At 37.9% G+C, this 14,815-nt stretch overlaps 1 protein-coding gene across 1 annotated transcript in view; it reads right to left on the reverse strand.

Annotated features, from left to right (window-relative positions):
- Positions 1-5,145: 5,145 nt before the first annotated feature.
- LOC122077281 (developmentally-regulated G-protein 2) overlaps positions 5,146-14,815 on the reverse strand; it is a gene marked incomplete in the record, with an annotated part of 21,816 nt that continues 12,146 nt past the window's right edge. The window contains 5 exon segments of the mRNA XM_042643174.1: positions 5,146-5,669; positions 6,777-6,947; positions 7,049-7,162; positions 9,546-9,716; positions 11,144-11,263. Coding sequence (XP_042499108.1) covers positions 5,574-5,669; positions 6,777-6,947; positions 7,049-7,162; positions 9,546-9,716; positions 11,144-11,263 — 672 coding nt within the window.

Raw genomic sequence — 14,815 nt, forward strand, 5'->3', positions numbered from 1 at the left:
AATCCACAGCTAAAATTGTTAAATCAGGTTTTGGGTTGGGATTTTTCAACTAGACAATAAATGGGCTTGAGTAAACCTTAAGCATCATTTACTTGCTAATTTGATACTCTTAGCTAATGTTGGATTAGGTTTCTAAAATATTTATTTCATTTTGTCACATTTATTTGATTTGGTTTAGTCTAGTCTGCATCAATATTAAAACAAATTATTGCAATTATATGCTTTTTAATATATTAATTTCTTCGCAAATAGGTTAGATCTGTACATACAAGGATTAAATTGAATTTTAATGGTCATGGATTGACATTTCTGACCTCATTAATAAAGGGTTCCATGGGCAACTGTTATCTTTTATGATAAACCTAATCCATTATAACCCCAGGCACACAGGGGCTCTGTATGAATACAATAAATCTTAGTTCTACCCTATAGGGATATAGTGCCTCACAATTCTACTATTTTATAATACGAAAAGAGTAATGAGGAATAATTATATACACTTGATGCTCATATAAGTGTTGCTTGTAATCTTTCCAACCTCATTAATGAATCATTTTGTCCTCTTTGTGCTTCGGTAATCACTCTCTCTCTCTCTCTTTGGTTTTTTGGAAGCCAAACATCATTTTTGTGCAGATCCTCTGGTTTGGTTTCACAAAGCTGATCCCTAGTTGATATGTTGCAAGGGAACTACACTCTTCAGAAATTGTTGTTGTCATGCATCATAATTAGGCCATTGAGCATCCAAACACGATTATATTACCTACCAAAGTAATGGGTTTGGATTGACCGGGTTGGGCTGGTTGGGCCAGGTCAGATTCAGTTTGGTCTTGCAATAGCCCAATCCTATACATGCCCCATAGTTAAAACCAGATTAGCTGATTCAATCCGAACCCCATAAAAATTCAAGGAGGCTGTTGGCTCATCTTAAATAAATCTGAATTGAGTTTTCCTTCATCCAAGATGAAGAAAAAAATCTCTTAATCCACAAGTTCTGGTGATTGGATAAGATTTTTAGAATAGTTCCAAGAGTATTTTGAACTTCATACAATAGGAAATAGGAGTAACAATCCCCAACGGTTAGATTCTCTTCACCTCTGGTGAAGGAAAAATTTATACTACACTAGCATGTCAACGAAACCACTTGTTTTTTTTTTTGGGTAGGGTTAACTTAACAAATACAAACCATTGAAAATTTTCAGAAATTTTTTGCCTTTTTTTTCCGAAAGTTCAAAAATAATAATCGCTGAAAGTTGTATCCACCATTTTCATGAAAGAGTGAAATTGGGCTCAAGATATGTACATAAGTAGGGTAAAAGTTTGGACCACCCCATGTTAATGGCTGTACTTCATTGGGTTCCTATAGGGCTTGCACCTGCTCACACATAAAATAAGAGTGTTTATAAGCCGCTAGGTACTCTAGGCTACACCCCCTCATATGAAGTTCTTTATTCATTATTAAAGAGAGAGAAAATAAATAAATAATTTAGGTACCCAGTGGCTCAAAGATCCCTTGCCCATAAATAAAACCCATTGACATTAGATCCATGGTGGATTAATTCTCCATTTGGTCGAAGAAATGCTCAAATCTTGCCCTTGAGACCATGAAAATGCTCGGTGTGATGGGGCCAGGTTGATTGGTTTGGCCAAAAACTGGCAAACGTGATCAATGTACAATTTAAAGATGAGGGAGAGAGTTCCCACAATGTCAGTGTGGGGAGGAATGATGTCATTCAAATAGATCCCACATAAGTTGGTAAAAAAGAGAGTATTAATGTGAGCCCTAGAGGAATTGAAATCTGCACTATGATGTCGTATGCTTGGTCCAAGAATATGACCCATGTCAGCACTCAACTATGTCTCTCTCTCTCTTCATCCCATGTAAGAAGATGTATCTATCCTTTATTTGGGGGAAGAGAGATAAATATAGATAGCTGTGGCATAGATCACACCCCTGAACAAAGGACCACTTCCCTTAAAATAAACATCAAACCCCAAAAACGAACAAAGTAGTTGGTGGACTAACACTGCCTAACGGTCCAAGGAACACCTAAAACACCTAATCTTTCGAGGCTTTGGGAATGTTGCGGTCTCTATCTGTCTCTTTATCCAAGCATTTGACTAAAACCTCATGGTTTAGCACACATCAGATAGTGTATTTTATAAGTGAACATAAAAGGAAACTGAAAGGAATCCAAAGTCCAAATCCACTCTTATTTTTCTATTTTTTTCTCTAGGTTATCATCATTAATTTCTAAAAAGTAGAAGTATCTATCGAGGGCCCAATGTGCACCGGCCAAAACCTACTTCATAAATTGGTAGACTCTGTCAAATAATTTTGAACGACTAATTTTTAAGTGCAATCTTCACTTGTTTTCTCGCAACGGATATGACAATCTCTTAAAAAAAATCACATGAGCTTGGTATCTCTTGCACGGTAAAGGCATAATAGAAAATAACTTGAGAATTATTGGACTCAGTGTCTTTTGCATCCACAACAGTTTTAACCTCGAGTGATTATTCTTTACAGTAAATGCGGTGGTGTGATGAGCATCAAATGACAGAGAGCATTAGGGCATAAGCCCCGAGGTCCTCTCACCCATCCAATGCTCAACCCACCACCACACTCACTACAGATGATGTTTTTACCTTAACCTCTCTTATAAAAAAGTGTGAGAGAAAATTAGTCAAAATCTGTACCTTCCTATGACCCCAATTAAAAAAAAAAAAAAGAGGCAAAGTGTTTCATGTGGGAGGAGTGTGGCCCTTGTGTGCATGCTGGAGTCAATAGAAGTGTGCATGGATGCATTAGGCAGCTGGTCTATGTCACATTTCAAGGGGGCGGCATAATCATTTCATCCCTATGTGTCTAGGCACAAGCACCATGCTCTCCCACATAAACCATTTCCCTCTAAACTATTTAAGGGAGAGGGATTGAGGACATGCTACCCTTTTATATTGGCATTATACACTCCTTTTTTTAGAAGCATTATACACGTTTAAAGGGAAAGTGAAGTTTTGATAGATATCGATTTGTATACGAGGGGACCACATCATAAATGAGGAAATGAAAGAGAACTTAAGGGGCTCGTGTACATATATGACCATCTTTTTCCAATAAAAAACATTGAATAATTCTAGTTGGCGATATGAGATAAATGAAAAATGAAAAACTTTTTATACACAGGATTTGTGTGGCAATTAGGTGACATCTGGTTGGACCCAGAGAGAATCTCTAGAATGCATGAGTAATTGTGCCACATTGCATCAAAGGGTTATGTGATTATTCTAACTAAGAAGAAATTACCAAAGATGAACCAAGATCTCTCATTCGGCAGGTCAGCCGGGGGCCTAATTTTTCTGAATAGGTAGGCCTAAAAGTCCTAGACCAAGTGTCGATAGTTTCAATACTAATGGAATTGGTCAAGTGAAAAAATGAAGTATTTGAAAAACTATGAACTATAAGATGGTGTCGGCGCATGCATGATCACTAGTTGAAAAATAAGAAAATGCATGAAAATACAAGAGAGAATATTTAATTAAATTAAATCTTGAATTTTGAGATGTAAAAAGTGGTTGCAAGAAATTGTGTATAAAGTTCATTAGAATAGATCATATTCAGGGAAACTTCATATATGAATACTGAATTATTATAATATATCCAACACATTACAATATACTCAGGTATAGCCTAACCTACCAAATCACGTGGCTCACGTTTCCACAAAATAGATTAAAATAAAAATAAAAGGAATTAAAAAATAATAAATGCCCTCTCTCCGCCTATAATGAAGTCCTCTCTTAATCCTCTTAACATTTTTTTTTTTTTTTTTTGGTTAAACAAACCTTTTAGTAATAGTGAAAAAAAAAAGGAATGATTCGATATTTCCCACTTCACAATTCTCTTACAATCAGTTACAAGACCTTGTTTCCTTGGCAACCCAGATAGGAAGGCCTTCCAAGGTGTTTCAAACATTTGCACGTCTTAGCTCAACTTCGACCAAATTGTGTAGATATGCAAATCATAAGATTTTTTTTCAGATATGAAATTTCAGTTCAAATAGAATTTACTAAGCGAAAAAACAAAATTCATGACTATTGAGAGCTCCAATTCTTTTAACTCCCTAGGGTTAGCTTTAGACTGTTCCTTTTATTTGTGGGAGGTACTTGTTAACCGTTTGGTTATTTAGAACTTTGATGTCTCATTCAGCACCAATGGCAGTTTTAGTTGCTTGTTCTTACTTCTGGATAGAAGCTAGTTTTAGAACTCATTGTAGTGCGGTTCGTGGTTTTATCATTACCAAATCCAGACAAAGACACTGCTTAAGCAAGAGGTTGGAGAAGCTCGGGCAAGGTTTTTCCCAATGATCAAAATTTTGAATTTCGGTTTTCTGCAAATGAAACAGATTATCAACAATCCATTAGATGCACAAGCATGCAAAATGCAGTAACATAAACCGGGTACAGTGCATTGATCACAGCTATGAAGGATCATGAGGGAGGCCATGAAGCTCTGCAACTCCTCTCAAGGATGCAAAAGGAGGGGCTACGACCAAACGAAGTCACGTTTGTTGGGGTGCTGAATGTGTGCAGCCATGCAGTACTGGAGGAAAGGTTTGGGTTTTTCAGGCTGATGACAAAAACTTGTTAACTGATATGCTTGCATGGTTGATCTTAGATGTGCAGTGGAACACGAAAGGGTAGCAGAAACAAATCTCGGATAGTGTGTTACCAGCAGAGCTGATCGTAGAGCACTCTCCCCCGGGGGTTCGGCTGATCTACCACCACTTCCTCCTGTCATTGTGTTTGTCATAAATTCTTCCTCTACAAGCTGCAATGTTTGTATTAACCTCCTTAGTTCAGCTTCTGCTTCTGAGTTGCATTCCCTGATCCTTTCTTTGCTTCTGAGTTACACTTAGACCATGTTTCTCTAATTATATTTTTAGAAATCCACTCCAGATGGCATATGGTGTATTCCCCCTAATTAGTACCAGATTTTTCTCTTCTATGCTCAACCAATAAGCAAGCAATATCATTTTAATAACACTCTTAGTGGAGTCAGTTGTGACAAAGTAAGTTCAGATATCAAGACTAGAGGCAGCCCATAGGGTCCATACTCTTTAGTGTTTTTGAAACTCAAGCAAGATATGCCGAACAGTCTCATTTGTTGCATTGCAAAATTAAGTGTTTATATGACATTACAAATCTATCCAATCACAAAATATAGGCCCCATCTGATCTGCCATGTGGCAGATATTTTTACCACTCTAATAAGCTGTTCTGGAATCATTCGTCCAAATGAGTACCCAATCTAACTGTAAAGAAACTTTGTGAACCCAGCAAAACACTAATTTTCCAAAATTTCACCTTAAATAACCACAAATAAATATGAACTTTGTCACCTTAGACCATTGCTCATCCTGAGAGAGAACCTAACAATGCACCGCACGTACAGGTACCATGTTAGCATTACTGTTCCCTTGAATAATTAATGCTTCTAGCCGCTTATCACTATTCAAGGTAACTCGCACAAAAGAAGGTTTCAAACCGAAGTTCATAGACCAGGTATGTCGTGATCATGTCTTCAATGGAGCCTTCTTTTCTCTGTCAGATATTCGAGCAGGAGCATTTGAATGTGACTTAAACCGACCTCTCCCTCCCTCTTCCTTCTCCTGAAAAGAATAACCCACACAAAATATTAGTTTTCCTTCATGGGTGTAAGCAGAAAGAAATTAAGAAATGGCCAATCCACCATACAGTTACTGAATGTCTGAACTTGGAAAATAGCTGAACTTCTAGTTGCAGTTGGAAGCCATATGCTAAACTTCACCAAGTAACAAGTCAAACATAGACAGTTTATACCATTTTAAATTACCAGTGTAACAACACTAGAGTTCCTGAATGGAACCCTATCACTCTCTTCAATGAGCTCTACTACCTTAATGCAGGGGGAACGGTTTGGACAGATGGGTCACCTCCAATGCAAAGTTTAGTAACCATTGGAGAAACAGAATTTCCCTCGACAAATCTAGATCAGAATTCTCAAACACAATCGTTACTAACCATCAAAATGATACTGCCGTGGATATCCTCGAAACGATGGCCTCAATACTTGGGCAAATTCACAGTCCAGTTACAACAAATTCTTCTTTTTTGGAACATATTTGCTTCAAAAGGGTGAAGAAAATTTAATTTAATTTATCTGTGGTTAGCCTAGTGGTTGAGAACCTATTTGAGGAATGAGGATTAAGAGGTCAATGGTTCAAGTGACCTTATGTTCTACCTAAAAAAAAAACCTGAATTTTAAGAATATGATTTACGTATTTGAAATGTGTATACCAACACTTGGAATAGATGTCGTAATAGTTACACACGCAAATACTAATGTCAGTGTTTGCATGAATTTTATGAATTTGACATGGTATACACGGAACTGTTGAATTATGAACAAACAAATCAGCCAAGTCACACAGGATTCAAGCCAACTTAAGATATAACACAGTGGTTTTGTGAGACACAAGGAGAAAAAGGGGGGGTGGGGAGAGGAAGGAGTTTCACTACAAAATCACTGCAAAACAAGCTCTTCATTTGCAGTTCATATATGCTGCACTCCTGCTTGTCACAGCCAGTTCAGAGTGGAGACACATACTTGTCAGTTGTCACAACACTAATGTAGAAGCAATTTATGTTACCTTCTAACATCCACCCTACTAGGCAGTATGGATGCCTACCTATTGATCAAGCAAAAGCCAAGAAATTTTGGAAACTGGTAGGCATACCTTTTTCTTTACAATTTGAACCACATCCTCATCATGGAGAACATGAGCAAGACCACAATGCTGTGGATAGTGCCTTGCACTAGTGCCCCATACAAGCACATATTTCACCTCCTTCACCAGATTTCTGTGTATGTGGTTACAGAAGTCTTCTACTGTACAGCCACCCCTGTCCTAAAATCAGACACCAAGGAAACGCAGATCAATAAGGACAATCTCCTTTACTAAATGTTTGACAACCAAAAACTTATTGAAGCACAGGACAGATAACTTACAAAAGAAAGAACTACAGGGTCTGCAAAATCAGGTTGCTGCCCCTGTGGCTTTGTGTAAACTCTTACAAGCCCCATTGCCTCCCACATCTTCGCTAATAGTCTGTCCAAATTCAGCTGTTCAATGAATCAAAACATGCGTGTCAATGCTTCTCAAGCTACTTCAACAACAGAATGAAACTCATTACATTGCAATTTTCATAGAACTATATAGATTCATTAAGGTAAACAATTTGCTTCCATACTACGAGGTAACCTCACAACCTATTCATGTTTGAAGCTTGCCCAATTTTTGTGATCGAATCACCAATTCATGGCAGTCTTAAATCTTAATCAACTCAGACAGGTTAGCATGCAAGGTTTTAAATTTTGACAGAATCCTAATTCTCAGCATTTTGGCCAACAGTCTTCAAGCTGAGCAAGAGAAGAACCGAAGACAGATTTTAAACCCAAGATTAAAACACCGAACCAAATCATTAGGTCATACCATTGACCAAGTCTACAAAGAAAACAAGCCAACCAAGATTTTACTTCTTTTTTTTTTTCATTTCGCAGTAGAGAGATTAAATGAAGAACTTTTGACAATATTACTTGTGTTTCTTGTAGTATCAAGAAAGTAATTTTAGGTGGAAAGGCCATGTTCAACGGAGGCTTTTGGACGCTCCAGTACGAAGTGACTTGATTCAGATTGAAGGATCTAAAAGAATCAGGGGAAGACCTAAAATGACCCCGAGGAGAAGTAGTGAGGAAAGGCATGCATAGCTTAGGCCTTGTATCAAGCATGACCTCGAATAAAGATGATTGGAGGGCAAGGACCCAAGAAGCCGACCCCATTTAGTTGGGATAAGGCTGAGTTGTTGTACTTGTATAGCCAGAGACAGCCTAACTAAAATTTTCAGACTAGGGTCTCGGGGATTGCTCAACCCATAAATAGCCTTGTTCAGCCTCAAACATTTTGTGCATTCTCCTTCTGAGCAACTTACCCCAGAGGTTGCTCCATATAGACCTCCTCATGCAAATCGTTATACAGAAAAACATTCTTAATGGCTAGCTGAAATAGAGGCCAATCAAGATTAACAGTCAAAGAGATCAAAACTCTCACAGAATTTAGGCGACTAATAGGAGAGAATATCTCCAAATAATCAACTCCATAGGTTTGAGTGCAAATAAGACTCCTTGAGATCATTTCCAGACACCCTTGGCTGTGGTATGAAAATTAACATTGGCAGCCACAAAAGGCTGCATACTATTTCACAGCCAACAAAGCAACGTAGCATTCTCTGTCATTCACTCCCTATATTTAGGTGAGTTTGCGGTAGGTGGAGGAGAAATCATATAATCCATCTTTCTTTTGGCAGTGATATACACCTTAAATGGCCTAGGCCCAGAAAAGATAATTTGAAGCACCATACAATTTTACGAAAGTGATTTGGACATTGTTTGTTAGGGCTCGGAAAGTGTGAAACCCTAAAACAGCATAGGGTTGGAGTTGTTTGTTAGGTCTAAAATGACCACAAATACTCCAATATATAGATAACATATCCCCAGAGTTTTACAATGATCAACCCACAATAAATAGTGTTCTTGAAAAAATCTCACAAATAATTAGGGTTGCAAGAACTGAGAAAATCTGTGAGATCCAATACAGAGAAAAAATGAGCGGTCCTCAATACTGTACTCGCAATATTATTCTTGACTTACCAGATGAGAAGAATATATCAACAGCACCAAAAATACCACAGGGAGATCAAACCCTCCTGCACATGGAGAAAAATCCCCTGCGCAGGTAACAAAACAGAAAACCCTTCCACAGATGAATTGCATCATCAAGTGGACTTCTTTATAAAACACCCACAACTCCTCCAGTAATCACTTCAGCAGTACCTGAATAAACCATATTGTTCTAAATCTCAATCAAAACTTCCCAGTTTTGAGCCTTTTGACCAGCCCAGTTTCGACTAGTTTCAACCAATTTCAGTAGTTTCGACCATCCCACGACATCGAATTTTTCCCCAAAAGTACCTGATTTCAACCCATATCTTGGTTTTGAGCTGGATCGAAACCTGCCTCAAGATCAAAATTCTTAATCTTTGAAGAAACCCTAGTAGTGCATGTTTAAGAAATTAGAGTTCTACTGAACACAGCAGCATAGGTGGCTGCACACCACAAAATAGAGAATAATCCTAACAATCACAAAACAATGATGGAAGAGAACAGCAGGTACTGAAATCAATGTTCTGATACCAATCATACCATGTGACAATATTGAAACCTGAAATTAGTACCTGAGCACAGAGAGAAGAAAGAAAGAAAGTAGGAGGAGAGAAAGAGCAGATCAGAGAGAACAGAATAATGTCTAATCATGGATTTATAAACATTAAAATATGATTTATTTACAAGTAAGAACATGTTTATGCGTAAATTACACATTAGGAAATAATAACATAAAGACACTACAGAAATATCCCTGCAGTACTACGAATCTCTTAACAGAACTTACCCTCAGGTTGCAACTGATGACAATGGAATTTGGCTGACGGGCTAGTCTGTCAACATCATCAATACCAACGACATCAATCTTGTTGTAGACATATATACATTTCATGTACTTACGGTTTCCCTCAATTACATCTATGAGATCATCCACTGTAGCATCCTCACGGAATAACACCTAAAGTTTAAACCATCAACAAAGGGCATGAGATTCAGGCAGATAAGCCATATATTGTTCATAATGCCTAAAGATTTTAACCAATTCATGTGTATAATGCAATATTACTACTACAAAGTTATGGGAGGTCACCGGCTAACAGAAAATATAGATGAATGTACAGGGCATACAATGGAACAGCCATATATAGCAGTGTAACATCAGAACATAGCAGCATTTGTGACTCGGATAAATAGAATCATTTCTTTTATATATAGGGATAATCTGCTAACCCTTTGCTTGTTGTATATTTCCTCTCCTTTATAAATTCATAATCATAAGCACACACTTCATAAAAGTAGGAAAAGAAAATGTCAATCCATCTAGTGGATCCCCTGTTCAAGTGGAGAATTTCAGCCCAAGCACTAGATAGATGGATATAAATAACCCTCTTTTCAGGGTATCTATTTCAAGAAATTTAAACTCTCTCTGATGGTTAACTTTGAATTTTGTAAAATAAGAAAGCCAAGCTGGAACAAAAAGGTTAAAAACTTCAATATGAATAATTATGAGGAAAAAGGACAAAAGCTTGATGGGCCATACAGCATGGGCAGGATAACTTTTCAAACACATGGCCGAGTTGGCAGTCCCCCATGTGTTCACTATCTATCAGATGGACAATCTGAATCAACCACATCATCCTTGCATGTGGGCCTGTGGCAGAAACAGAAGTTGCCTAGCAAAAGATCTAGGTGATCCAAAACTAGAAACCTATTACCGTAAACAAGATGTAGGGCAGAAAATTACAGAATTAAAAGGCCAATAAGAAAAAGGCTTCAAAATTTTCAGAAGATTTGTTCTTAGTATTCTAGGATTAGGAGGCATTTTATAACAGCAAAAATATCTTTTCATTCTTGGGAATCTCTTTGTCCCTGCACTCCTATTTTCCAAGCAGCTTGAAGTTCCTTAGGTAAAGGACACAGCACCTGCTTTGGCCAGGAAGCTGACATTTGCTACAGAATATATAAATATTACAAAATAAGGAGGAGGATCATAGTATCAAGATTAAATGCTTCTATAACTTCCAAGTATAAAGAATATAATCAACAAGACTATCAAGCCCATAGTTGTCAAGGTGGCTAGGTGACCCAAGACGGTGGAGGGGGGGAAAAAACCAAGGCACCAAGGAGGTTCCTAGGCAACCAAGGTACCCTTCCAGCAAAGGGAGCCTGGATGCCTAGGTGACGCCTTGACAACTATGATCAAAACTTCATGGTCAAACCTTATTCTTGCATCCCACTTCAATAAAAGGACTCTTCCATCACAAGAAGTAGCAAGACACAATAATACAATATTGGAAATTTGGAATTTACATATTAGAAGTCTCAGAACAATGGAAATTACTTTATGGAAATTTTACTAAAACTGGAGAAAACATAACAATGTACCTCTGCGTTGTGTATCTTGTATTCATGAAGAATTTGGTAACAAAGTTTCTCATCCACATGAGTCAAAGGTATTGTGCTGTTGAAAGAAATGCCCCCCGTCTTTTTCTTCTTGAAGTATATCTGCAAAGAGATAAAAAGCATGAATATAATGAGCCTCAGAAAGTAATGAACACATTCTCTATTGTATCCATCAGTAGATATTAGTCCCCAACCCGTTCCCCAAGGACTAAAGAACATTTCACATGCATTAGTTTAATTCTATGTTTAGTGCGTCACAGTAAACCAGAAAACAGTGGTTGGGGTGCCACATTTGACCTCTGTGAATTCAAGTGAAAGCTCAATAACAAAGCAAAGTTCCTCCATCTAAGTTGGGAGTTGGTAAGCACTCTCTTATTTGAAGTTTTAAGTCAGAGTTGAAGTCCTAGTGATAAAGTTCAAAGAACAATAGGCCAGCAGCAAATCAGGCCATCAAACTGGACCAAGAATGGATTAATAGTCTTAATTTAACTGCCCAATTGTTTGTATGGGCTATGGGCTTTATATTTTTGGGTTTACTATTGTAATGGGCCAATTCTATAAGCCCAAATATTAGGGATTTAACTCCTAGACGGGAATAAGTAGTTCGTTTCTATCTTTTTAATGTTTTAGAATAGCTTCTATTTTGATGGAACTTAAATTGTTAGGGATTCTCCCTACAATACATAGGGGTTTCCTATTTTGCTTGTTTCCATGAAGTTATAAATAAAGAGTAGGGGATCCTACCTACTAGAATACTACCAATGATATGAGAAAAAAGATTAGACCTTGAGCTTCTGAGTTTTGTGAGAGACGAAGCATGGTTTGTGGGATTCAAAACTGCACCACTGTGGGATGCAGCAGGGAAACCTTGGTGGGATGCCAAGGTTGGAGTTGGTGGATGCCTTCCCCATAGTTAGGTGAGTGCCTAAAATACCCTTTCTTTTTTCTTTCATTCTTCTATTCTTCTTCTATCTTCTACTTTTTTCTCTTCTTTTTCTTCAGTTATTAAGGTCAGTTTCTGAACTCTAAATCATACATCTGGTTCTGGGATCCTTTCTGAACATCAACCCCTGGTTCTAGTGAAGCCTGTGTGTGCTGTTTCTGAAGTTCTGCCGATCAGAAGTTATACTACTGCAGTTATCAAACAGGATTTAGTTACAGTTTCTAAATTACTGAAGTTTCTATTTCCAAATCTGCACAGTTTCTAGTCCCATCTATTGTTGCTGCAGTTTCTAAACCTGATAAGTGGCTACATTCTATTTTGTTCCAGTTACTAATTTCAAACATGTTTCTAATTGAGTTTTACTTCTATTCTGCTTTCTAATACTTTTGAGTTACTAAATCGGACTTCTATTCGCTCAAACCTTCTATGTTGGGCGTAAGTTTCTACATTGTGAGCTCACTACAGTATCTGAATTTGAGTTGCTATTTTAGGACTACCTGCTATTTTTTAGACCCTTTGAAACTCCATCTCCGACCATTGGACCCCAATCTAATTTTGCGGATTTGTTACACAGCTTAAATTGACCAATCAACCAAAGAATCAGTCCCATCAGACTGGTCTTTCTGAGTTTTAAGAAAATCTGTCATTCTGGCGTTTGCAGATTGAGGATCCCATCGCCTATCTTCAGTAGGAGTCCAAAACCAGTTTAGCCCATGGAAGTTTTAGGGTTCTTTTTTTCTTTTTTGATAGATAACTGAAAATTTTATTGAAGAAAAAAGCTAGAATACACAATAATATACAATAACAACAGGAGGAAAGCCAAAAACCTCAAAAGAGAACTCCGCGAGAGGTCAGGGCCCAAATATAATGATTGCCAAACCACACCCCTGCATGCTCATCCTATGCTGGATCCGCCAACCTCTTCCTCCAAGTGAAAATAAACTCCCCTTGGGAAGAAAACAGTATCGAAGAGTGTTCATAATATATATATATATATTTTTTTTTTGGGGGGTGGGGCGGGGGGGTGGTCCCCATCATGTAGGGAGTTGTGTCTTCGAGTCGAGAGCTTCTTTTGGCTTTATTTCTTTCCTTGTTAGATTATAATTAGGTGTTGGAGTCTTACTCTACTTGTTGGATTACAAATAAAGGTGAGCACCGCGATAGACAAACAAGCTGGATCTATCATGTGCCATCAACAACTCTCTTCTCTCCTTCCATTGTCCTCTCCGTTCCTTCTTCTTCAGATTCTGGTGTTTAGGTTCCGTTACAAACAGTATTGCTTTCTTAGACAGGAAAAGATTCTCTCCAGGATCTCTTCCCCTCCTGCTTTTTAAGCCAAAAAATCACCAGTTGGGAGTGCCCCTCCACACACACTTTAGGCCATCCAGTAGCCAGAGAAACCTCCAGCCCTAGGATAATTGCTCCGAGTTCTGTTATGCTAATTTTAGTTGTAGTTAAAGAAGGAATAGACAGAATAATCTTTTGGAGATTTACAAATAGATGTACTTTTTCACTCCTTTGGAGCTGACAGTTTAACAAAGGCAGACCTTGGCGCACGGTAATAATGTAGGAGTAGATCACAAGAAACTAACTCCCACAATTTATAAACCCCAAACAAGACAAATAGGACCAGGAAACAAGGGAATAAGACCCTCAAGGCCTCAAATAAACCCCCAATGATACAGTACCAATATAGGAGCAAAACCAGCCCAAAACCCAACCCGATAGGAGAAAGAAAGGCCTGTAATATGGCTGAAGAGAGAGAGGCACGGCCAGGTCTGTAGGACTCCAACTGAGTTACACTCTTGGGCATAGGTAGCCCCTAGGGAGGGTACAAAAACCTAAAAATTTGAGACTTTTAATGGATGGTTGATGAGATATTTACCTTATTGATTTTCAGACCTAAGAGAGAGAATCTAAAGATTTCTGCAGGAATAACAACTGGGTGATCCAAATAGCTTTAAGAAGAGGATTAAGTAATCCTATCGTGCCTTCTAAACAACCCTTGGCAGTAGCTCCTTGATTAGATTCACAATAGAGGAGAAGAGAGATCGCATAAAGAAAGAGGGGGGAGGAATCACACACAGCCCTAAGGCTCTCAATACTCAAACTCAATTCATATTTTCTTCAATCTGTCTTTATGAGTACATAGGCTCCTCTATTTAAAGAGGACAAAATAGCAATCCTATCATAACTAAGAGCTAGTTTCCAAATAGGACTAGACACTCCTAGCAAGACTTGAACTCATAATAGGACTAGGACTATAACTCCAACATGAAGCAGGTAACTAACTAACCTAAACTGACTAATAACTGCAATAACAAAGGAAATAAACTCAAAACAAGACTCTAACTAAACTAATGAATTAAATCTCGTTTTCCTACTTGCTACCCATATTTTAGGCCCATTAAAGCGGCCCATTACAAAGATAACCCATAGGATCAAAGGTTCAATACATACATAACCCATCTCAAGGCTTATTTACAATAAAATAAGCTCATTAACTGACTTATCTACATCAATTCCTCCAATGTTGAGAAAAACTCGTCCACGAGTTTTGTAGAACGGGAGAATCAACACCAATCGATCAATATCCATCTTTGTCTGTATGAAGTCACCATCAAAACCATGATCGAATGCTATGAAATCTACGATGCGAAGTTCATAGGTGAAGTAGTGACTCGGAAAAATAAAATCGATCGGTTCACTAA

This window comes from Macadamia integrifolia, chromosome 4 (assembly GCF_013358625.1).
Source record: "Macadamia integrifolia cultivar HAES 741 chromosome 4, SCU_Mint_v3, whole genome shotgun sequence".
Taxonomy (NCBI): domain Eukaryota; kingdom Viridiplantae; phylum Streptophyta; class Magnoliopsida; order Proteales; family Proteaceae; genus Macadamia; species Macadamia integrifolia.